The 22,007-nt window shown below is 49.1% G+C and overlaps 9 protein-coding genes across 9 annotated transcripts; 6 read left to right on the top strand and 3 right to left on the bottom strand.

Annotated features, from left to right (window-relative positions):
- Window positions 1-391: 391 nt before the first annotated feature.
- On the bottom strand, window positions 392-6,027 carry EDB91DRAFT_621448 (CHAT domain-containing protein). The gene is made up of 6 exons (XM_041327920.1): window positions 5,890-6,027; window positions 5,660-5,827; window positions 818-5,572; window positions 678-770; window positions 529-607; window positions 392-476 (listed from the first exon to the last, which is right to left on the bottom strand). Exon 3 carries the CDS (start codon window positions 5,540-5,542, stop codon window positions 842-844), a length of 4,701 nt encoding a protein of 1,566 aa, XP_041174620.1. The 5' UTR covers window positions 5,543-5,572; window positions 5,660-5,827; window positions 5,890-6,027; the 3' UTR covers window positions 392-476; window positions 529-607; window positions 678-770; window positions 818-841.
- On the top strand, window positions 5,830-6,974 carry EDB91DRAFT_1205252 (ESCRT-II complex vps25 subunit). The gene is made up of 6 exons (XM_041320695.1): window positions 5,830-5,841; window positions 5,890-6,165; window positions 6,216-6,258; window positions 6,311-6,471; window positions 6,526-6,671; window positions 6,727-6,974. Exons 2-6 carry the CDS (start codon window positions 6,135-6,137, stop codon window positions 6,913-6,915), a joined length of 570 nt encoding a protein of 189 aa, XP_041174619.1. The 5' UTR covers window positions 5,830-5,841; window positions 5,890-6,134; the 3' UTR covers window positions 6,916-6,974.
- Window position 6,975: 1 nt separating this feature from the next.
- EDB91DRAFT_1147516 (uncharacterized protein) lies at window positions 6,976-8,883 on the bottom strand. The gene is made up of 2 exons (XM_041319298.1): window positions 8,557-8,883; window positions 6,976-8,483 (listed from the first exon to the last, which is right to left on the bottom strand). The coding sequence occupies exons 1-2, from the start codon at window positions 8,630-8,632 to the stop codon at window positions 7,063-7,065; spliced, it is 1,497 nt and encodes a 498-aa protein (XP_041174618.1). The 5' UTR covers window positions 8,633-8,883; the 3' UTR covers window positions 6,976-7,062.
- Window positions 8,884-8,938: 55 nt separating this feature from the next.
- EDB91DRAFT_1147515 (uncharacterized protein) lies at window positions 8,939-10,078 on the top strand. The gene is made up of 2 exons (XM_041319297.1): window positions 8,939-9,152; window positions 9,199-10,078. The coding sequence occupies exon 2, from the start codon at window positions 9,394-9,396 to the stop codon at window positions 9,661-9,663; it is 270 nt and encodes an 89-aa protein (XP_041174617.1). The 5' UTR covers window positions 8,939-9,152; window positions 9,199-9,393; the 3' UTR covers window positions 9,664-10,078.
- Window positions 10,079-10,720: 642 nt separating this feature from the next.
- On the bottom strand, window positions 10,721-11,998 carry EDB91DRAFT_1084229 (uncharacterized protein; the record flags this gene model as incomplete). The annotated part of the gene is made up of 5 exons (XM_041315742.1): window positions 10,721-11,110; window positions 11,224-11,324; window positions 11,495-11,578; window positions 11,708-11,771; window positions 11,954-11,998. 5 exons carry the CDS (start codon window positions 11,996-11,998, stop codon window positions 10,721-10,723), a joined length of 684 nt encoding a protein of 227 aa, XP_041174616.1.
- Window positions 11,999-12,183: 185 nt separating this feature from the next.
- On the top strand, window positions 12,184-13,397 carry EDB91DRAFT_621351 (uncharacterized protein). Its single transcript, XM_041327919.1, has 2 exons — window positions 12,184-12,311; window positions 12,366-13,397. Exon 2 carries the CDS (start codon window positions 12,380-12,382, stop codon window positions 13,367-13,369), a length of 990 nt encoding a protein of 329 aa, XP_041174615.1. The 5' UTR covers window positions 12,184-12,311; window positions 12,366-12,379; the 3' UTR covers window positions 13,370-13,397.
- Window positions 13,398-13,860: 463 nt separating this feature from the next.
- Window positions 13,861-14,945, top strand: EDB91DRAFT_1147499 (uncharacterized protein; the record flags this gene model as incomplete). The annotated part of the gene is made up of 2 exons (XM_041319296.1): window positions 13,861-14,745; window positions 14,808-14,945. Coding segments are annotated over 2 exons (1,023 nt in total), but the record flags the coding sequence as incomplete, so codon positions are not given.
- Window positions 14,946-17,954: 3,009 nt separating this feature from the next.
- On the top strand, window positions 17,955-19,338 carry EDB91DRAFT_1084226 (uncharacterized protein; the record flags this gene model as incomplete). The annotated part of the gene is made up of 7 exons (XM_041315741.1): window positions 17,955-18,030; window positions 18,135-18,171; window positions 18,225-18,276; window positions 18,502-18,705; window positions 18,746-18,971; window positions 19,006-19,265; window positions 19,315-19,338. The coding sequence occupies 7 exons, from the start codon at window positions 17,955-17,957 to the stop codon at window positions 19,336-19,338; spliced, it is 879 nt and encodes a 292-aa protein (XP_041174613.1).
- A 1,256-nt stretch (window positions 19,339-20,594) lies between these two features.
- EDB91DRAFT_1147477 (uncharacterized protein) lies at window positions 20,595-21,408 on the top strand. The gene is given in 4 exon segments (XM_041319295.1): window positions 20,595-20,728; window positions 20,786-21,127; window positions 21,166-21,363; window positions 21,383-21,408. 3 exon segments carry the CDS (start codon window positions 20,600-20,602, stop codon window positions 21,361-21,363), a joined length of 669 nt encoding a protein of 222 aa, XP_041174612.1. The 5' UTR covers window positions 20,595-20,599; the 3' UTR covers window positions 21,383-21,408.
- The last annotated feature ends 599 nt before the right edge of the window (window positions 21,409-22,007 follow it).

Below are 22,007 nucleotides of genomic sequence, written 5' to 3'. Positions count from 1 at the left end.
AGGTGCTAGGAACGCAGATACGAGAAAGAGATACTAAAAGAGTACTGGCGAAAGCGCTGCAGCACTACCGATCGAAGATCTGCCTAAGAAAAAGGTGCGCTGCGAGGGTAGCAAACCTAGACGGGAAATTATGCAATGCTCTTACATAGAGTGGCAACTAATTTTATAGAATCACGGCAGACGACGACGGGGCTCCTGTCAATTTGCCCTTACTAGGAACCTTACCATTGTAAGCAGTATTTCATGGAATTTGGACTCACCCCGCGGAAGGCGGGGTTTGAAAACATGTGGCTAGAGTCAGGGTGCTAGAGCTCGTTAGGACTGGTTAAGGCTGTCTGGGCTAGGTCAGTTAGGTTGGCTTAGAGTCAGGACTTGGGATATATCCTGCCTCGTTTCTTGTTAGGTGTTTAGATCTTTCGGGTTAGTTAGTGTGTGGTTGGTTTGAAACCCCGCTTTTAGCGGTTAGGTTGAACCTCCTGTATTTCACTTACGTCAATATCATCCCGAGAGTGACATTCACATATTTACCGGTCGGTGTGGAAACCCGTGTACTGTCATGTCATGCTATAAAGGTATATACACATTTGTAGTGATGCTGGATGTCGCCCTACGACTGAATGTTACGGTATGCTCATGCTCTGAACACGCCAGAATATCACTCTGGGGTATGTACGTACGCGTGCTCCGGAACCTCATGTGTCTGCTATCCGTTCCAACATCGTAGAGCACGCTCATCTGGTCTATCAAGAACAGTCGGGGCGATCTCTAGTCTAGGTGTATTTTCAGCATGAATACTGACAGAGTATAGATTACTTACTGCAATGTCCAACAACGTCTCGAACTAGACACCCATGTGAATAAATACGATCTGCTGTTCAAACGGAATCTTCTTCCGTAATGTCTTTACAGCCTTGTGCAACGCTACCGCAGCGCCTTTGCAGTCTAATCTCCCCGAATCATCCACCAAGTTGTCGTAGAAAGCGGAAACAATCAGACGTGCGACATCATCGTCGACAGACCACATGGAACCTATGACACTGCGAAATCCAGAGAATTGCATCGCCGCAGCGAGATGGATCGCCTCGTCGGGGCTCGTCTCATTGCCCACGGTAGTATGACAAGCCGATAGGAATGCAAACTCAGGGTTTTGCGAGTGGGATCGGATGATTTCCCTTATCGTTAAAGGGCCGTCGCACATTTCGAATGAAGACTCCAATGGTTGTTTTCGATTCGTCTTTCCATGGCAGGCTAGGTGAAGCCACTGATTTTGGCTTAATGCATCGAATGCTCCCCGAATTGTTGCATCGCTGTCCGTGAGCGATGTAAAGGACAGCGCGGGAGCGACACGCTCAGATACAACCGCTAGCTCAGCAGCGACACATCGAAGTTCCTTCCCTTTGTCCGGAGTTGCTTGACCGATGGCAACAAAATGCTGGACAGGCGAGTCCTGTGAACCCTGCCGTCTCGCGCGAATGAGAGCCGCCAGAGTTGGAGTGTAAGAGGAGATGTAGAAGTGAGAGAAATCATGGGTGTTCGACTGGTAGGGTCCTGCTGCGTGTAGTGGAAGCAGCGTGAACTCGGCGGTAGGACACCACCAGATGCGTGAGCCGCGGGGAATGAACTTCTTGAGCACTTCATATACAGGGCTAACAACACTGGCCCAGAGCTTGCGTAAGATGCCAACAATCTCGGTTGATTCAAGTTGACGATCAGAAGAGCCGGACAAATCTACGAGGCCCTGGAACTCGGAGGACAATACGGAGACCTCGGCTCGTGTGATATCAAGTGGGACATGGACAGGATCTTGGGCAATCAAGATGATCAAGGCGTCACAGCTGTACCGGCTTGCATTGACGATAACGACTGGACCATCTTCTGCCGCCTTCTGAAGGTCTGAGAAGAGCGGATGTAGAAGAAAACGGGAGAAGTCGGGCAGCATGCGGATGCGAGATATGACATCATCACATTGCGCAGTCAGCTGCAGGATTTGTGATGACTGGACTTCAGTAGCTGGTTCTAACGCTTTACCAAGCCGAAAGCGGAGTCGCTTGTACTCTTGCGCCAAGGATTCACCAGCATCACCTGACTCCGAAAGTTCATCAAGTGGGGTGCGGGAGCGTGCCAAATGGGTCCAGAATATTGCACGACCTTGCTCCACCAATTCCACAGCAGTCATCAGATCGCCATGACGGACGCCGAACGAGAAGGCATCCATGGCAAGGGATGACGTTGTCTCTCTAACCACATCGAAATGGTGCGAAGAAGATGACAAAATAACAGCGTGTTGATCTAAGATTTTCAAGGTGGTCTGGTAGGCAACTAATGCAGAGCCATGATTCACATGCTCGGCGAAGGCAGTCCATGCCCTGGCAGTATTAAGATCCTGACGAGAGACTGCATGAGATGCTTGAGAGAGTTGTGAATAGAGCGCAAAGGCTTCGTCCAAGTCTGAAGATAGACACCCAGGCTGCTGCTCAAACCTTGTTCGAAAGCCCATTGCAAGGTCGCCGAGAAACAGCGGTCGATCAGAATGGCCAGGGGGACAGAGTGCCAGTGCAGCACGATGAAGCTCAATAGATTCATCCAGGTCGGACATGACACCCCACAACTCGAACCTGGCTGCAAGGTTGCGTGCAAGGCTGCCGAGAGACCTGAATTCATTGGAATGACCAGGGGGACAGAGCGCCAGTGCAGCTCGACTGAGCTTAATGGCCTCTTGCAGGTATGACAGGGCACACCGCCGCCGGAATCTGTCTCGAAGGTCATCGGCCAGGATGATGAGAGCAAAGGGTCGATCAGAATGGTCAAGGGGACAGGCTGGTAGTGGAACTCGATAGAACTCAATTGCATCTTCCAGGTCAGACAAGATACCCCGCTGCTGGAATCTGATTCGAAGGCAGGCAGCAAGGTTGATGAAAGGCAGGGATTGATCAGCGCCGAGTGCCAGTGAAGCCTCGTGGAGCTCGATGGCATCATCCAAGTCAGACAAGACGCCTTGCTGCAGGAATCGATCTCGAAGGGTGGTGGCAAGATTGTTAAGAGAGAAGAATCGATCAGGATGATCAGGGGGATAGATTGCTAATTCAGCTCGAAAGAGCTCAATGATATCATCCGCGTCAGACAAGATACCCCGCTCTTCGTATCTCTTTCGAAGGCTGTTGGCGAGGTTGACGAGGGACGTGGATCGATGAGAATGACCAGGGGGGCGGAGCGCCAGGGCAGCTCTATGGAACTCGATAGACTCATCTAGGTCAGACGGGACGCCCCCCAGCTTAAACCTGTCCTGAAGGTTGATGGCAAGGTTAAAGAGACACCCGGATCGTGTAGAATCGTCAAGATGACAAAGTGCCAGTGCGTCTCGATAGAGCTCGGTGGCATCATCCAGGTCAGACAAGACGCCTTGCTGCAGGAATCGATCTCGAAGGGTGGTGGCAAGATTGTTAAGAGAGAAGAATCGATCAGGATGATCAGGGGGATAGATTGCTAATTCAGCTCGAAAGAGCTCAATGATATCATCCGCGTCAGACAAGATACCCCGCTCTTCGTATCTCTTTCGAAGGCTGTTGGCGAGGTTGACGAGGGACGTGGATCGATGAGAATGACCAGGGGGGCGGAGCGCCAGGGCAGCTCTATGGAACTCGATAGACTCATCTAGGTCAGACGGGACGCCCCCCAGCTTAAACCTGTCCTGAAGGTTGATGGCAAGGTTAAAGAGACACCCGGATCGTGTAGAATCGTCAAGATGACAAAGTGCCAGTGCGTCTCGATAGAGCTCGGTGGCATCATCCAGGTCAGACAAGACGCCCCGCCGCAGGGATCGGTTTCCAAGGGCGGTGGCAAGGTTCATGAGATAGAATAATCGATCAGGATGATCAGGGGGACAGATTGCTAATTCGGCTCGAAAGAGCTCGATGATATCATCCGCGTCAGACAATATGCACCGCTGCTCGGATCTCTCCCGAAGGCTAAGGCTGCTGGCTAGGCCGTTGAGAGACTTGGATCGATCAGGATGTCCAGGGGGACAGAGCAACAGTGCAGCTCTGTAGAGTTCAATGGACTCATCCACGTCAGACAGGACGCCCCCACGCTTGAATCTGCATTGAAGGCTGGTGGCAAGGTTGTAGAGAAACATGGATCGCGTGGCAAGGCAAGGAGGAGAGTGTATCAGTGCAGCCTTGTTGAACTTAGTGGCATCATGCAGGCTAGATAAGTCACCCCGATGGCGGAATCTATATCCAAGGCTAACAGCAAGGTTGCTGAGAGACAAGTATCGATCGGAATGGTCGGGGGGATGGAGTGCCAGTGCAGCGCGACGGAAGTCAATGGCGTCGTCTATGTCAGACAGGCAGCCCTGCAGCTCAAATCTCACTTCAAGGCTGGCGGCAAGGTGGTTAAGAGACGTGGATCGATGTGGATGTCCAGGGGGACGGAGTGCCAATGCAGCTTGATTGAGCTCAATGGCCTCCTCCAGGTCGGACAGGTCGCCCCGCTTCTGTAATCTGTCGTGAAGGCTGATAGCAAGGTTGTTGAGAGACGTGGACCGATCAAGTGGCTGAAGGGCCAGTGAAGCTCGATAAAGCTCAATGGCATCATCCAGGTCAGACAGGTCACCCCGATGGTGGAATCTATCTCCAAGGCTGATAGCAAGATTGTTGAAAGACGAGGATCGATCAGAATGGTCAGGGGGGTGGAGTGCCAGTGCAGCCCGATGGAGGTCAATGACCTCCTCCAGGTCAGTCAGGTCACCCCGGTGCTGGAATCTGTGTTGGAGGGTGATAGCGAGGTCCTCGAGGGACGTTGGTCGATTGGGATGGTCAGGGGAGCGAAGCACCAATGCAGCCCGATAGAGCTCAATGGATTCATCCAGGTCAGACAGGACGCCTCGCTCTTGGAATCTGTCTCGAAGGCTGGTGGCGAGGTCGTTGAGAGACATGTGCCGATGAGAATGGTCAGGGGGGTGGAGTACCAGTGCAGCCCGGTGGAGGTCAATGACCTCCTCCAAGTCAGTCAGGTCACCCCGGTGCTGGACTCTGTGATGAAGGGTGATAGCGAGGTTCCTGAGGTACGTTGGTCGATCGGGATGGTCAGGGGATTGAAGCGCCAGTGCAGCTCGACAGAACTCAATGGATTCATCTAGGTCAGACAGGACACCTCGCTCTTGGAATCTGTCTCGAAGGTTGGTGGCAAGGTTGTTGAGAGTCACGGAGCGACCGGGATGGCCAGGGGGACAGATCGCGAGTGCAGCTCGAAGGAGGTCGATAGCATCAGACAGGCCAGACAGGCCACCCTGCTGCTGAAATCTTTCTCCAAGGCCGATAGCAAGGTTGTTGAGAGACGAGTATCGATCAGAATGGCCATGGGGCCGAAGCGCCAATGCAGTTCGATTGAGCTCAATGGACTCCTCTAAGTCAGATAGAACGCCACGCTCCTGGAATCTGTCTCGAAGGCTGGTGGCGAGGTCGTTGAGATACACGGATGGGTCAGGATGGTCGAGGGGACACTCCTTCAAGGCCGCCCGCTTCTGCTCCACATCGTCTGCCATGTTGATGAACAATATGCAGTTGATCGAAGACTGCGAAAAACACAGGGAGGGTTGATAAAGATTGCAAGTGTCTAGCTAATGAGTATAAAGTGAAATAAGATCACGGTCAATACGCACGGAAATTCGACCACTATGACAGTGGACACCTTGGGTGACTGAGCCTGGACTTATTCATAGTAGACGCCGAGGCGCACCGACCTCATGCAATGTCGTTGATAGATCGGTGATGAATTCGACCCGTGATGAACTTGGCCTGGGCTTGGGGTGTCCTCGTAATTCGTGTGCCTGAAGTATGTGCGCTACTTTGAAACCTTACTAAGGGCCTGTACAGGAACGACGGTACTGACCGTATCATCATGCAATGTTGACTCTGGGTTGTCTCTGTCAGGTCCAATCGTTCCGGCTGTTTATAAGTTGCTTTGTTGGCAGATCAGCTAGTGATATTCCCCGTTACGATACCACTCTAGCTTACAGGCAGTGGATGAGCGTTCTCACTGAAAGCTCTCTGGAGTGGTATTCTTGCAGAGCAATCAGATTCAAGCTCCGTGCACTCGCTGCATTTGAAGTGGCGATGATCTACTCTATGTAGTCCATGGCTCTCTCCACCCACAGTACTCCGTCAGGTAATCGATCTGTAGTCCCCGACAATGCTTCCAACTGATTTGCTAACCAGGATTTTTGTTGCCATCGGTCCACTCAGCGCCCCCATTCTTCACGTACGCATACTCTCATTCCAAATCCTTACTAAACTTTACACCCTCCAAACAGTGAGCAACCAAACCCAAACACCCAAGCGCACCTTACCGAGCAATGGATCCGTCTCATCTTGACATACGCGAGACACCGGCGTCTCTTTGTGCTGCGCGTTGAGGACGCAGAGGTCCCGGGCGGCCATTGGGACGAGATCCTTCGTAATGAGAGGATAAACCGTGCGTCTCTGTGCAACTTCTTCTTGAAGACTTGATGTGACATGGATGTTTTAGGACGGATCCTACCACCCTACCTCTCGTCGTTGATGGCTGCCATGGTCGCAAAGAACCTCGCCGTGTACGACCCGCCCAAACAGACTCGTGCGGTGCTGCTATACTGGCGTCTTCCGGAAGAATGGGCTGATGTCCTCCATTCATGGGTACGTATCCAAGCCTCTCCATTTCCAGTCAAATTTATGGTCTCCTCGTATGTAGGCAACAGCGACTGGTCAGCTCAACACCATCCTTACCTTTTATGAGATTTCAGACCCTCCCATCCCGTCACCCCTTTCTGACATACCTATACCACTCCTACGGCGGGCTATTACCGTCCTTTCACGCTCTAATCGAGCACAGATCATTGGGGTTGCCGATGGCGAAGGCGTCAGGTTCTTTGTAGGATAATCTTTAGAACAGAACATTGGACTCTTATAATGATGTACGTTGCTGTATTTCTTATTCGCAAACTATGGTAGTGCCGCAAAGCAGGGTATGAAACAACAGCAGTGATAATAATGGTACACATCGCAGCCCTAGCGTTATTGCACGAACTTATGATTTCTTGTCAAATCTGCGTCTTGATCCCAGCATCGCGATCCCCTTCAGATGACCCCTTGAATCCAGATTTAACGCCAAGTCAGGCTTGGACTTCAATGCAGGGACTTTTGTCAGCGAAAAACCTGTCATCTGCTTGGAAGGCGAGAGCGGCTTCGCACTACCTCGCTCTTCAATAGCCCTCCCCTTTCCCTTCGCCAGTCCAGCAGGCTGCAATGAAACTTTCACTACCTTGGTCGGTCGCGCTCCCATGACGGCGTCCTCCTCGTTCTTCCGCTTCTTCGTTTTGGACACTCTATTGTGCCCAGTGCCGTCCCTTTCAAGGTTCCATTCCGATTCGAAGAATACCGCAGGGCGCGGGCGATCCTCGGGAAGTGGTCGTTCGCGGTCGTCCACGCTTTCCGTTGCTCGCCCACCCCGTAACCAGGCACTACGACTGGGCCCAGTTTGGTTTTCATCGCCTTCATATCCATTCTCCTTGCCCGAGTCGTTGTCATAATCACTTCCAATCTCAATATCGAGATTGTCCCCTCGAACATCACACACATCGTCTAGCCAGTCCTTGTCAAACGCACGCTCCAGTCTGTCAGGGGCGTTTCTATCGACAACCAAGAGCGACTGGTCTTCCGGATCCTCTGCGATTTGTTCGATTTTCTGAAGATATAAAAGGTGCGCGTGCTTTTCTTTGAGAGCGGTGTACTTTATCTTGTTTCTTTCAGACTGTGGGAGGCAAGAAAGATCACTAGCAACACTTGCTTGAAATGAATGCATACTCACCGCCACCTTCAATTCATGCGCACGGTTCTCAAATTCTCTTTTCCTCTCCGCCAACTCTTTCATTCTCTCGTCTTGTTCTTTGTTCTTCTCTTCTGCTTTCTTAGCATCTTTCTGCGCAATCCTCCATTTTTCCCTCCACTCCTGCGCCGCGTTCTCAGCAGCTTCGTACCTCTTTTGTATTTCAGTACGCGCATGATCTGCTTTACGGCGCTCGTTCTCATGAGTCGTGCACGTACTCTTGAGGTCCGCATTCTGCCCCTCGAGAACGGCATACTCCCCTTGCAACCCCAAAAATTCATCTTCCAACGCATCGCGCTCCTCACTGACGCCTAAAAATTGGTGCTGCAATTGTTCTAAACGCTTTTGCAAGCGTTTTATCTCCGTGGCATATTCCCGCGTTTTCTTGCGCAGGCTAGAGACGCGCTCTGTGGTTGAATCAGGGTCATCGGAGAGCGTAGGGTCAATGTCGATGCCTGAATCCCTAGGTGCGGATTGTGTGCGGGGCTGAGTGAGCGATCGATGAAGATTTAGGAATATTTGAAATGCGTCTTTGCGCTGGATGCGCTTGCGGCAGGTGGGACATTTGAAAGGGGGAGGTCCGGCAAAGAGGGTGTCTATGCATGTTTTGCAGAAGCCGTGTCCTGCATATAAGGCGCGACATCATTCCAATGAGTTGGACGTGGTCAGGATTGCAAGAATCACGGATTGACTCACCACACTTGAATGACCGCATGTCTTTCAGTGAGACACCATCAAGGTGAATAGAACATTCTACCAACAGCTCATCCATCTTCCCGCACTAATCGGTGACCTTGAAAGATTATGAACGTGCACTTCAGCGTGCGATCGACTACCGGATAGATGTGTACAATGTATGCTCAGACAACAGTTTGATCGTTATTTTGATGAAGGTCGGAAGTAGATGTATATTCAGCTGTGAAGATGATCCTGTAGCATACGCATACGGCATACGTTTATGTCCTAGAAATATTGTTAGTGTAGAACGCGTTCTGGTCAGGTTGAAGGGCAGAAGGTGTCATGTCGGTCACGTGAACGTGACTGTTACTGACGCGTTACGTGTTTGTCTTCTGAGTTTGATCTCTCGAATCAAACGATCTACTGTTCAAATGGAATATTCTGCAACGTCTTCACAACGACGCTGCTGCTCCCCGGACCACCAACCAGGTTTTCATAGAAAGCAGAAACTTGAACAACTTGACGTGCGACATCATCATGGATATCTGCACCGGCCCTCTTCTCCTCAGGCTTTAATGTTCCTAATTCTGGCACGAGCATCCAAATTCTAACTGGTCTGTTCAAGTCACTGGCTAAAATTTTGTTCTAACAACACTACAGATCTACATCTCAAATCTCCCTCCAATGACGACTTGCGTTTCACCCCCATTCGATCATGCTAAAGCAGACGTTATCTTACGGTCAGCTGATGGTGTCGAGTTTCGAGTCTTCAAGCTGCTCCTCTCCCTTGGCTCTCCATGCTTTGAAGGAATGTTCGACATTCCTTAGACACCTAATGGGACTCTCGATCAAGAAATGAAGGATGGCTTAGCAGTCATCCCCATGTCTGAGGACAGCAAAACTCTGGACTCATTTCTCAGGTTTTTCTACCCATTGTCACCCGCCGAAGATCCTACTCTCGACAACCTAGCAGACGCTCTACTTGTGCTCATAGCAGCCAAGAAGTTTATGTTCGACCTGGTCGAGAAAATAGTGTGTCAGGTTCTGCTGAGTACGAAGGTTCTCGAAAAAGAGCCCCTTCGCCGGGAGCGCGTGGCTCAAACACGAAACCATCATCGCTGCTAGATACACCTTACGAAATCCCTTAATTCCCGCATGGTTTGCAGAGATCAAATATATCACCGCATCTGACCTTCTTGCCCTGCTCACATACCACCAAAATTGCGGTATCACCGTACAAGCCTTGGCGAACGACTTGAAATGAATGACAATGCATTATGGTAATCAGACTAGCTGCAGCTGGATGTTTGGTGTGACACATAAATCTCCCGGCTCTCACCAGTACTGTGGTTGCGTACTGGGTACCGACCTTGGATTTTTACCATTCTCTCTCGTCCCAGTTGCATGGTGGACAAAATTTATGCAGGGGGTATTCGAGTTGTTGAAGGAGAACTTGTCCGGCGACACTGAAAAGAGCAGCAGACAAGACAGTCGAAAAGGTCAGAAATGTAGGCTGTTCGACTTGCTCGGGTCAGGTGATGGCGAAAATGACGGAGTTTGGTGAATTGTTTGCTCGGAAAGTCGAAGAGGCTGTCGATCTGGTATGTACCGTGCTCTAGATATCGATCACGGACTAATTCTGATACCTCTCGGTAGATCGAGCTGAAGTTGGGACTTTGACTATCATCGTAAGCAAGACGATATATAGTATTGTAGTAAAACAGTGTCTGAACATAGAATCCGTTGATTATCACTGGTTTCTCCTCATCAAATCGTAACGGCGCTTCAGGTCGACTCGGAGGTATCCCGCTAAACTTAGCGACGATTGAACTGGATGTTGGCACAAGCGTGGACTCGGTTTTCAACAACTACGACAGAAGCAGCAAACGAACATCACCGAGGCTCAACTTGATCGACGGATACTTTACACTTATTCCCGACAAAGACATAAGAAAACGACGGGGAATCAGGTCGAGAGATTTCATGACTAAACAAGAGAGAAAACACATTTCCAGGCGTTCATAGCATCGATGGCAATCTAACAAGCCCAGAGAGACTCCCAAACACGCTCGATCCAATCCTTCTACCAACTCTCTATAAACGTGCCCCCTCCATGTTCTCGATTCTTCCGCTCCAACGCCACCACCTTTTCGGTGGTTTCCGCTCCGTATTCCGCACAAAGTTACTTCAGGATGATGTCCCGGCTCAATCCAGGATATCCGCTCATGAGTTTGAGCATGTACTCCGCTATAGACTCAACACCCATATTAGTAGTGTCCATCATGACCATACCCCGGACGACCCGGAAGACTATTTTCGCCCCTGGATCATCGATCACAAAGCGAACTGGATCACCACTAGCAGTGAGGAGGAAACAATCTGCACCTCTGTCGACTTCAAGCATCTCAGCTTGACGCTCCGCAGCAGGGGAACGTTGGCCATTGCAAGGACCCACGCCAATATCTCTGAGAGTGAACCTTCCATCCCGCGTCTTTACGAGGTTGCGAACCATGTCAGCGACGGGATCGCTGAATGGCCAAAGGCTGTCTCCCTTGGTTCCGCTCAAGCCCTTCTAGCAGATGAAACATGAAGGATTGCGAAGAAGGTGGTATTATAGGACTACTACACGCACTGAAAACAATAAGGTACCTCGAAATTGAGTTTTGCTTTGCATGTACTGCACACCGTGAAGCGAACATCTTGTCCGATGTCTTCCGGTGTTTTCGCGCAGTTTTCGCGCAGTTCTCGCGACGGATAAGAGGTTTGTCCCTGAATGTCATTTCTGCCTGTGCCAAAGATTGAGCGAAATATCCGGATGATGTGCAGGACATTTTTGTTAAATTTCTTGGATCGGATGCCATCATATCATTGGTCGAATCGGAACGTGCACCTGATGAATAAGAGAAGGCAAATGACTTCCAGACGTAAATCCTCCGCTATTCGATTGCCTTCTTACCGTGAGTCATTGAGCCTGCAGGGATTTCTGTATAACGTTCCTTCACCGCGCCATCGAGCGTCATAAGTACATGATGGTCAGAGACTGAAAGAACGCTATAGTAGGATCCTGACTAGTAAAAGATCATAAGGGATAGTATGATTGTAGTTCCGAACGTAAGCGGTAGCCTTTTGGGACAGGCTAGTTCGAGATTACAATAGTACATCGACGCACCATATGACCAGAGACTTTTGATGGCCAGAGACCCTTCAAGTTGGCGGAGATGAACGTTTAAGTACTAGTACGAGTAAACCCAATTTAGAACTGTCTCATCATTTGCACGCCGATGCATTGGCATCACAAAGAAGCAAACAAATGTCCTCTATCTAGTACATGCAACTTGCATGCAATACTCATGATAGTAAAGCCAGACAAGAAGACAGTCATCCCTTCTTGATTATGGGTAGGATTGTCACTTACCGTTTGCGACCGAGCCTCCAGTTTCAATCTCACGACATGGTTCATCTTTCTATGTATCTCCTTCGAATCAATAACCGTATGTCATAGGCTAATTCCCAGATTTCTGTAGTCTCCCCTATAGGCAGCCAGACCAACTGAAGGAAGATAGTCTTTCCTTCGTATCAAGATTTCGGATTTGGACGTATGGAAGGCCCAGGAAGGGCCTCGAGGTCAAAGAAGATGTGATGATGCTGAATACAGAAATCTGTGCCCTCACGAGGGTTCAACCTGGCGCATGGCTCTTATCAGAACCTCTATTATCGTATCTGAATCCTAGGTTCTTTTCCTGATGACAAGCACATCCCACAATTTTCCGCCGGTACGTACAAGTCACTGGATTCCGTTGACATGCTAATGACACCACAAAAGCTAGATCACGAATCACCAATGGCAACTTGTGCTTCATCCCCATTTGATCACGCCAAAGCCGACGTTATCTTACGATCAGCTGATGGCGTCGAGTTTCGGGTCTTCATGCTCTTCCTCTCCCTCGCCTCTCCATTCTTCGAGACATTGTTCGGTCTCCCTCAGGCACCTGATGGGGCCGCCGATCAAGAGATGAAGGATGGCTTAGCAGTCATTGCTGTGTCTGAGGACAGCAAAACGCTAGATTCATTTCTCAGGTTTTGCTATCCATCAACGCTGGCAGAGGATCCTTCCCTCGACAATTTGACGGATGTCCTCTCTGTGCTTGCAGTTGCGAGGAAGTATTCACTTGACCTGATCGAGAGAAAAGTGTGTCAGGCCCTGGCGAATCCCAAGGTTCTCGGGACAGAGCCCTTTCGCTGCTTCGCAATAGCCAGGAACGCACGGCTCAAACATGAAACCATCACCGCTGCTAGACAAACCTTACGGCAACCCTTAATCCCCGCGTGGTTTGTGGAGATCGACCTTATCACTGCATCCGACCTTCTTGCGCTGCTCACATACCACAAAAATTGCGGTATCGCCGTACAAGCCTTGATGAAGGACTTGAAATGGATTACAGATCATTATGGCACTCAGAATAGCTGCAATTGGCTATTTGGTGCGACATATAACCGTTACGGCTCCCGCGAGAACTGTGGCTGCGGATTGGGTACGGACACAAGATTTTCGCTCTGGAGCAGCGCTCCAGTTGTATGGTGGGCAATCTATATGCAGGAGGTATTCGAGTTATTGGTGGATCAACCGTCCAGCGACACTGTGAGGACAGCAGCGGACAAGACAATCGAAAATGTCAGAAGTAGAGCCTGTGCCACTTGTTCTGGCCAGGTGAAGGCAAACATGGCGGAGTTTAGCGACTTGCTTGGCCTGAAAGTCGAAGAAGCTGTCGCTCCGGTACGTGCCTTGCTATATCACGGACTAATTCTGATAATTCTCAATAGATTGAGCTGAAGATGGACTTTTGACTATTTTGACCATCCTCATCAGTAAGGCGATATACAGCACTATGGTAAAACACTTTCTGAACGTCATCGATTATCGGGCAGATCGCGTCAATTAGCGTACGCTAAAGAGTAGTATCCAACTGCCCCAAGTACTGGCCAATATATAGATGTCGATCTAGCAGTTGAATGAGAAAGGGTATTTCTGAGCTAGGGCAATGACTCCTCCGGGTCTTTCTCTCCTTACCTTCCATAGCCAAAAACATTGAATATCGAAACATTTGTGAAACATCGTGGTCAAGTTGCCTTTCGTGGGTAGTTTGTGGGCACTGGGCAGTAACTAAAGTTTATATATTTCGAATCATTTCGACTTCGACGAATGTCGAACCACATCGTCCTTTTATCGTCCATCCAAAATTTATTGATTGACGTCGGTTTCTCCCCATAGTGAAAAGTATGTTTGACTAGAAAGATCTTGTCTGACTGTATTGCCTGTATAAGAACACATCTTGCGCGTCCCCGCCATTTCAGCATGCCAGAGCCGATATCATCCTTCGATCATCAGATGGCATTGATTTTCGGGTGTTCACTCTCTTTCTGAACCTTGCCTCCTCGTTCTTTCACTCCATCATCGAGCAAGTGGCACAATCAGATCAGATCGAAGGCGATCTGCCCATCGTGCCCGTGGAAGAAAATCACAGAGTCCTTGACATCTGGCTCCGAGTCAGATTCTGCTATCCTTCTACTCTTGCAGAGGATCCCCCTCTGAATGACTTTGAAAATATCATACCCGTCCTCAAGGCAGCCAGGAAATATTCTTTGAAACCGCTCGAGCACAAAGTCCGCCAGGCGCTTATCAGCCGCATGGAGAAAGAGCCTCTGCGATGTTTTGCGCTTGCAATGCGTACGCAGCTAGACACCGAAGCGGTGCTTGCTGCAAAATACACTCTCCGACAATCTCTGATCCCTGCGAGAGTTCCGGAAATCGACCTCATCACGGCAAAGGAGCTGCTCGCGCTACTTACCTATCATCAGAGGTGTGGCATATCGGTGCAATCCTTGGGCAGGAATTTATCCTGGATTACCGGGCACTACATCATGAACGAAAGCTACCAATGGATCATTGGCGGTTCCTGTAGCTGCGAATCCAGCAGTCAATTCTTGCTCAGTGGTCAACGACCACTGAAATGGTGGAGTGAATACATGGAGAAGAGTCTGACATCATTGTCTGACAAGCCATCTGGTCACACGGTCCTTGTGGGGATCGATGATGCGGTCCGGGGCGTTCGAACTACTGGTTGTTCGCGATGCTGTTCAAATATCCTGGTGAATATGACGGAATTCGCTGGGTTGTTTAGTATGAAGGTTGATACGTTGACGGCAAAGGTGACGTGATGTCTTCTTTCCTTCGATAACAGTGCATCAGGCTCACAATATCGCCCTTGAAGGTTGATCTCGACATGGAGTTGCTTAATTCCTTCATACCCGCTGCCCTAACGCCTCCACAGAGTCCTGTTGTACGGCCAGCGACATCCGGCGGGAAGGGAGGGAGGGAGAAGGGAGGGGGAGGGGGAGGGGGAGGGGGAAGGAGGGGAAAGGGGAAGGAGGGGGAGATATGATGGAACTATTGAACTCATGCTAACAATACATGAAACTGGGGAATCAGTAAAGTAGGAAGGAAGTGAACAATGCTTGATGCGGATGGTGCCTGAAATTACAAGCTGCTGCATTTTAATTAGCAGCGGCCACCAGCGTGATCAACGGACGCGCAGCATTCGAATGGCATGATGCAAATCCTCCAACAGGGGGATTTAACGGTGGCAGGTGTGTAGGCGGTGGCAGCGGCAGTCATAGATGTCGCAGGCGTTTCACCAGTGACAGAAGTTTCACAGCACGATGATGATGCTAGAGGTTCGCTTTGAACTCTTTGCTGTCCTTCCGCTTGAGTAACTTGGATTTTGCTTTTTTTTGCTGTGTGGTGGGCAACAGATAAAGTCTACGAAATACTTCTATGAGCATCGGAGGCGTGGTGAATGGGGTGCAATACCTTTTATTCTTGGCGGTTGCAACTTCCAATGACAGGTGGTCGGTGGGGAGGGAGGGAACCTTGCCTAGAACGCTACTGAAGTTGTGACCGGTGGGAGAAGAGCGTTGGAAAAACGATCAAGGGCCGCACGTGGACGTGACCCAAAGGATGCGAAGTAGTGACGGCGTGCAGAAGACTGAGGGTGTGAATGACACCTTCTGAAGGACTGAAAGCATGGGGGTCGGGACAAGAGCCGATGAATTGAGATGATGGCGACCCACATAAACATCGCCTTGCGCATCGTCAAAAAACCCTCGTGGGTCATAGTCGTCCTCGAGCTGGGCAGGATGACCCGTAGATCAGTCTAAAACAGCAATTTTACGAGCATTGGAAAGGTAGACATGTACTATCACTCCTGGGAATCTGCAACTGGCTGTAATATGCAAAATGTTCAAAACACCTCAATGCGCTGCTTGGATCACCTCGAAAAAATTCAGGTGCATGTAGGCTACTTAGAGATGATGTGCTGTCCAAGTAGAATAAAAATTTCTTGAGTGTTGCAGCTGCGAGAGACAGAATAGTGGTGATTTGCAACCTCGTATAATCATAAATGATCCAGATCCCATAGATCCTAGAGAGATATTCAAAATATTACACCCGGAGCATATCAAACACCTTGCCAGGGTGTTAGAACACAATTTTGATAGGGGTCATTCTCTTGTTTTAAGATGCTATAGACAGAGGATTGACGACATGTATGAAAGCGTGACAGCAGATAGGAGAATGTGTAAGAAATTCAATGTCCTCTAAGTGAAAGTTGACGGTGCCGCTACTGTGCCGATGTGTGACACGACGTGACCATGTTTTGCAGATGACCCTGAATTTTCTCGGCCTTCATCCGACACTCCACCATAAAATCCTTAAACTCAGAAAAAATCATATTTATATAGAGTAGCTACGAATCTATAATGGTGCGAATCCGTAGAAGAAAATATGATGTGGTTGAGGAGTTACAAAAGATTTATTGAAAATGTGGCAGAACCCCAGGAGTGATAGTACGTCACGTACCTCCAGAAACGACTTGTCGGTTGCGTTTAGGGTATAGCACGGGTATACCCGCGGGTCGGAAGATCAACACCGTACCCATACCCGTCAACACCGTCGGGACTGAAAACGATAAAAAAATACGCACCACTTTGCTAGATAAGTTCATTGCAATCCGAGCCCAGTGAAACTCCCAAACACGCTCGACCAATTCAAACCCAGATTTACCTGTCTACTTACTTACCGCCAAGTGCATCATGTAGGAGCCTGGAGGAATCCCCCGTAAGTTTCAGTCAATGACTCAATGTACCCCCGCATTTGAGGGCCAATATTGACAAAATCTCTGTCCGGAAATTGCATTTCTGGGGCGCAAGAACACTGAAGGCCTATCCAGCTGTTGTATTTTACACCTCCTTCGGGCCAATCTGCAGTACCTGTGAAGTGGTGAAGCGTATTGCGGCCTGTTTCGACTTAGACAGACATCCACTCAATCCCTAACAAAACGTGTCTTATTGTTATCATGCTTCTTAAAGAGCTCTAGCGTCAGATACGGGGTATTGAAATTACACATACCGACGTTAAGGTTCTTCTTTCTGACACGTAGAAGATGTCTAGTACATCCATCAATGCTTATACAGACGCACCATCATGATCAGACGAGCCCCCCACGCGCATCCACGTTGGGCATTCCCTTTATGTGGTGTCAATCCTCAGCACGGGGTCCTTGCCATAGCCGACTTCACCCGGAACGAGATCGCTGTGTTCGACAGCATCCCGAAGCTAAAATCAATGAACGAAAGGGTTGAAAAGGTTTGTGAACACTTGGTGAACACCGTCAACATATTATACAACGGTTTCGGACCTTTCGGTAGTCTCGTCAACCAACGACCGGGCACACCCGGACTCCAGAAACAGGTTCCCAAAACGTCGGTTCGCGACTAACTCATTACTCACCTCTTCAAAGCTTCAAGCTTCAAGTTAAATATCGGCAATGCCGTCGTGATGCATGCGTGAAGTGACTGTCGGTCACGCATTGGCTGGAAGCCATGGTAAGTAGTCTATGTATATATAAGTGCACGGTCTCATGTCGATCCCGGGCTAGCATCGCGCCGGCGAACATGCAACAGACGTCCTCTATCTACGTGTGGCTTGCATGCAGTACTCCTAGTGCTCATGAGACTAAAGCCAGCCTTCTTAGCCAGGCAATCAGTCGTCCCTTCTCGATTATGGGTAGGATAACCACTTACCAGGCTGCGACCAAGCCCCCAGTTTCAATCTCACGACATGACTTATCTTTCTGCGTATCTCCTTAACCACCGCATTCCATCTCACTTTCTGATTTAATACCCAAATTTCGGATGAACAACAACATACGGAAGCGTGAGGTCAACGAAGTCTAAGACTCCACTACATATGTAATGATGCTGAATGCAGTGATCTGCGCCCTCATGGGGAACCCGACTACTGGCGCATAGCCAGTCCGATTCTCTTATCTTTCTCATTGCTCGACTTCTATTATGGCATCATGCTAGGCCCTTTTCCTGATGGCACAAGCGCATCCCACAATTTCAAACCAGTCACGGTACGTACCAAGATGCACGGTACGTATTTTACTTTACATACACACTCACTCTTTGTTACACGTGTTCTACGCGTTCACTTTTCGTTCTCCGTCCTAACAGCATTCTTTTATTCCATCCCCTAGAACGAACTCCCCTCAATCCCTCAATTCGAAGTCTGAGGTGAGTATCAGTATTTACCAATGCATTTAGTTTCGTTCTAACTACCTACGTAGTTCTTCTTCCGTCTCTAGTCTCTACATCCGAGCCTCTCTTCTCTCTTTGAGCGTACGTACAAGTCACTGGCTAGTACGATTTGCCATGCTAATCACACTACAAAACTAGATCGTGAATCGACAATGGCACCTTGTGGTCTTCAGCCCCAGCCCCATTCGATCACGCTAAAGCAGACGTTATCTTACGATCAGCTGATGGTGTCGAGTTTCGAGTCTTCATGCCTCTTCCTGTCCCTTGCATCTCCCCTTCTTCGAAACATTGTTCGGCCTCCCTCAGGCACCTGATGGGGCTGCCGATCAAGAGATGAAGGACGGCTTAGCCGTCATCGCCGTGTCTGAGGACAGCAAAACTCTAGATTCATTTCTCAGGTTTTGCTATCCATCGACGTTGGCAGAGGATCCTTCCCTCGAAAACCTGACAGATGTCCTCTCTGTGCTCGCAGCTGCAAAGAAGTATTCGCTAGACTTGATTGAGAGAAAGGTGTGTTGGGCTCTGGCGAATCCCAAGGTTCTTGAGACAGAGTCCCTTCGCTGCTTTCGCTATTGCCAGGAATGCAAGGCTCAAAGATGAAACCATCATCGCTGCCAAACACTCCTTACGACAACCCTTGATTCCAGCGTGGTTTGGAGAGATTGATCTTATCACCGCATCCGACTTTCTTGCCCTGCTAACATATCACAAAAATTGCACTATCGCCGTCCACGCTTTAATGAAGGACTTGCAATGGATCAAATATCATTATGGCGGTCAGAATGGCTGCCTTTGGCTATGGCCTTCCAGCTGTCGCTGCGGACGGGGGTACCGACAACAGACTTTTCCTCTGGAATAATGCTCCAGTGGCATGGTGGATAACATATATGCAGGAGGTTTTCGAGTTGTTGATGGATCGACCGACTGGCGATACTGTGAGGATAGCAGCGGACAAGACTGTCCAAAATGTCAGAAGTGCAAACTGTGGCGGTTGCTCTGCCCAGGTGAAGACGAACATGGCGGACTTTAGCGAATTGCTTGCTTTGAAAGTCGAAGAGGCTGTCGCTCCGGTATGTACCTTGCTTTACATCACGGATAAATCCTAAGCGCTCCCAACAGATCGAGCTGGAGATGGACTTTTGACTGTCCTCATCGCTGATCAGTGAGGCGATATGCATTACCATGATAAAACACTTTCTAAACGTCATCGGGCAGATCGCATCCATAGGCTTGTGCCAAATTGTAGTACCTAACCGCCCCATTGTCCATAATGTGTAGCATTCGAACTCTGTTTAGGGAACAACTTTTAAGGTCTGACTACGGGAGACTAACTTTAAGTATTCATTGCTAGACACCATGCCACAACCGAGCCTGAAGGAGAGTGAGTCACGCATCTGCAAATCAAATAGAACGGGATTCTTACTAAGAGATCGAATATATCACCTCATCCAACCTTCTTGCCCTGCTCATATACCACCAAAATTACGGTATCGCTGTTACATCGCACAAGCCTTGGCGAACGACTTGAAATGGATAACAAGGCATTATATTAATATATAAATCAGGCTAACTGCAGCTGGATGTTTGGGTGGACATACAATGTTCCCTAGCCAGACCCAATAGAAGGGAGACAGTCATTGCGTTCCCAACTCGGACGGTATGAACTACCATTGCTTGCTACTTTGATCGAAGAATGGTTTACGATTTGCCGTTATGTCTGCATGATAAAGAACCATGGTCATCAATGCATCACGCTTAGTCAGGGCACAGCAAGGATTAGAGCAGTGCAGGCTGCAGCGAAAGACTCCCGTTGCACCAAGTAGGATCGTCACTTACCACTATGCGACCGCTGCCAACGAAGCAGCGACTCTCCGGTTTCAATCTCACCAGGTTTGTCTTCTTCTTGCGTATCTCCTTAATCACCGCATACCATCTCGCTTTGCATGCCCAGATGAGTCGGATGCACCAATGTATGAAAGCAATATGAAAGGGCCGCGAGGTCAAAGAAGACACTACTACATATGTAATGATGCTGAATACAGCGAGCTGCACCCTCACGGGGAACCTGGCGTGTGGCCAGTCCGATTCTCTTACCTTTCTCAGAACCTTTGTTATCATCTTAGGTTCTTTTCCTGATGACAAGCACATCCGACAATTTTCAACCGGTACTTACAAGTCACTGACTATGATCTGCCATGCTAATCACACCACAAAGCTGGATCGCGGATCGTCAGTGGCAACTTGTGCCTCAGCCCCATTCGATTATGCTAGAGCAGACATAATCCTGCGATCAGCTGATGGCGTCGAGTTTTGAGTCTTCATGCTCTTCCTGTCCCTTGCATCCCCCTTCTTCGAAACATTGTTCGGCCTCCCTCAGGCACCTGATGGGGCTGCCGATCAAGAGATGAAGGACGGCTTAGCCGTCATCGCCATGTCTGAGGACAGCAAAACTCTAGATTCATTTCTCAGGTTTTGCTATCCATCGATGCTGGCAGAGGATCCTTCCTTCGACAACCTGACAGATGTCCTCTCTGTTCTCGCAGCTGCGAGGAAGTATTCGCTAGACCTGATCGAGAAAAAAGTGTCTTAGGCTCTGGCGAATCCCAAGGTTCTTGAGACAGAGTCCCTTCGCTGCTTCGCTATTGCCAGGAATGCAAGGCTCAAAGATGAAACCATCATCGCTGCCAAGCACTCCTTACGACAACCCTTGATTCCAGCGTGGTTTGGAGAGATCGATCTTATCACCGCATCCGACTTTCTTGCCCTGCTAACATATCATAAAAATTGCACTATCGCCGTCCACGCTTTAATGAAGGACTTGCAATGGATTACAGATCATTATGGTACTCAGAGTGGCTGCATTTGGCTATTTGAGTACTGCGGCTGCGGATTGGCTACCGACAAAAGGTTTTTGCTCTGGGGTAACGCTCCAGTTACATGGTGGGCAACATATATGGAGGAGGTTTCGAGTTGTTGATGGATCGGCTGTCCGGAGAAACTGTAAGGACAGCAGCAGAGAAGACAACCGCAAAGGTCAGAAGTGTCACGAACTGTGGCGCTTGCCCTGGCCGGGTGAAGGGGATCATGGCAGAGTTTAGCGACTTGCTTTCTCGGAAAGTCGAAGAGGCTGTCGCTCCGGTATGTATCTCGCTCTATATCACAGACTAATTCTGATAATTCTCGATAGATCGCGCTGAAGATGGACTTTTGACTACTTTTGACCGTCATCCTCATCAGTAAGGCAACGTACAGTACTATGGTAAAAAAATTCTGAACATCGGCGGGCAGATCGCGTCCATAAGCTTGTGCCAAAGAGTAAGTAGTACCTAACCATTGTCCATAGTGACTCGATCCAGTTGAACCCGAATAGCGTATCTCGATTCTCTCCCTTTAGGGCAATAACTTCGGGTCTTACAGTTCCTTCTCTCGCACCTTCCATAGCCAGAAATATTGATTCCTAGTGCTGATATGACGGCTCGTAAACATCGTGGTCAAGTTGCCTTTCAGGCAGTTTGTGGGCAGTACAGCCAGTACTCTATACATATATTCCGAACCATTCCAACTTCGACGAAAGTCGAACCACATCGTCTTTTTGTCGTTCTTCCAAAACCCGTTGGTTCCTCCCCATAGTCAAAAGTATGTTTGACTTGGTGTTCAGAAAGATTTTGTTTGACCATATTGCTCGTATAAGAACACATCCCTATCACTGTAACGATACGTCCTTCTCCCGTATCTATTTTACATACACATTCACCTTATCATACACGTTTCATCCACGTTCACGTTTCGTTCTCCGTTTCAACGATCCTTTG

This window comes from Suillus paluster (assembly GCF_016628075.1).
Source record: "Suillus paluster strain FC165 chromosome Unknown EDB91scaffold_50, whole genome shotgun sequence".
Taxonomy (NCBI): Eukaryota; Fungi; Basidiomycota; class Agaricomycetes; order Boletales; family Suillaceae; genus Suillus; species Suillus paluster.
The sequence above is the reverse complement of the archived record's forward strand: the minus strand, read 5'-3'. Positions and strand labels throughout refer to the sequence as shown.

Bases quoted from the DNA above. Each gene is read 5' to 3' on its own strand.
- EDB91DRAFT_621448 (XM_041327920.1), bottom strand. From the start codon at position 5,542: ATGGCAGACGATGTGGAGCAGAAGCGGGCGGCCTTGAAGGAGTGTCCC.
- EDB91DRAFT_1147516 (XM_041319298.1), bottom strand. From the start codon at position 8,632: ATGGATGAGCTGTTGGTAGAATGTTCTATTCACCTTGATGGTGTCTCA. The intron at 8,484-8,556 runs GTGAGTCAATCC...CCTTATATGCAG, and splicing joins CATGCGGTCATTCAAGTGTG to GACACGGCTTCTGCAAAACA.
- EDB91DRAFT_1147477 (XM_041319295.1), top strand. From the start codon at position 20,600: ATGAAGGACGGCTTAGCCGTCATCGCCATGTCTGAGGACAGCAAAACT. The intron at 20,729-20,785 runs GTTCTCGCAGCT...AAAGTGTCTTAG, and splicing joins ACCTGACAGATGTCCTCTCT to GCTCTGGCGAATCCCAAGGT. The intron at 21,128-21,165 runs GTTACATGGTGG...GGAGGTTTCGAG, and splicing joins TGCTCTGGGGTAACGCTCCA to TTGTTGATGGATCGGCTGTC.
- EDB91DRAFT_621351 (XM_041327919.1), top strand. From the start codon at position 12,380: ATGGCAACTTGTGCTTCATCCCCATTTGATCACGCCAAAGCCGACGTT.
- EDB91DRAFT_1147515 (XM_041319297.1), top strand. From the start codon at position 9,394: ATGAAGGATGGCTTAGCAGTCATCCCCATGTCTGAGGACAGCAAAACT.
- EDB91DRAFT_1205252 (XM_041320695.1), top strand. From the start codon at position 6,135: ATGGCTCTCTCCACCCACAGTACTCCGTCAG. The intron at 6,472-6,525 runs GTGCGTCTCTGT...TGGATGTTTTAG, and splicing joins TCGTAATGAGAGGATAAACC to GACGGATCCTACCACCCTAC. The intron at 6,672-6,726 runs GTACGTATCCAA...CCTCGTATGTAG, and splicing joins CTGATGTCCTCCATTCATGG to GCAACAGCGACTGGTCAGCT.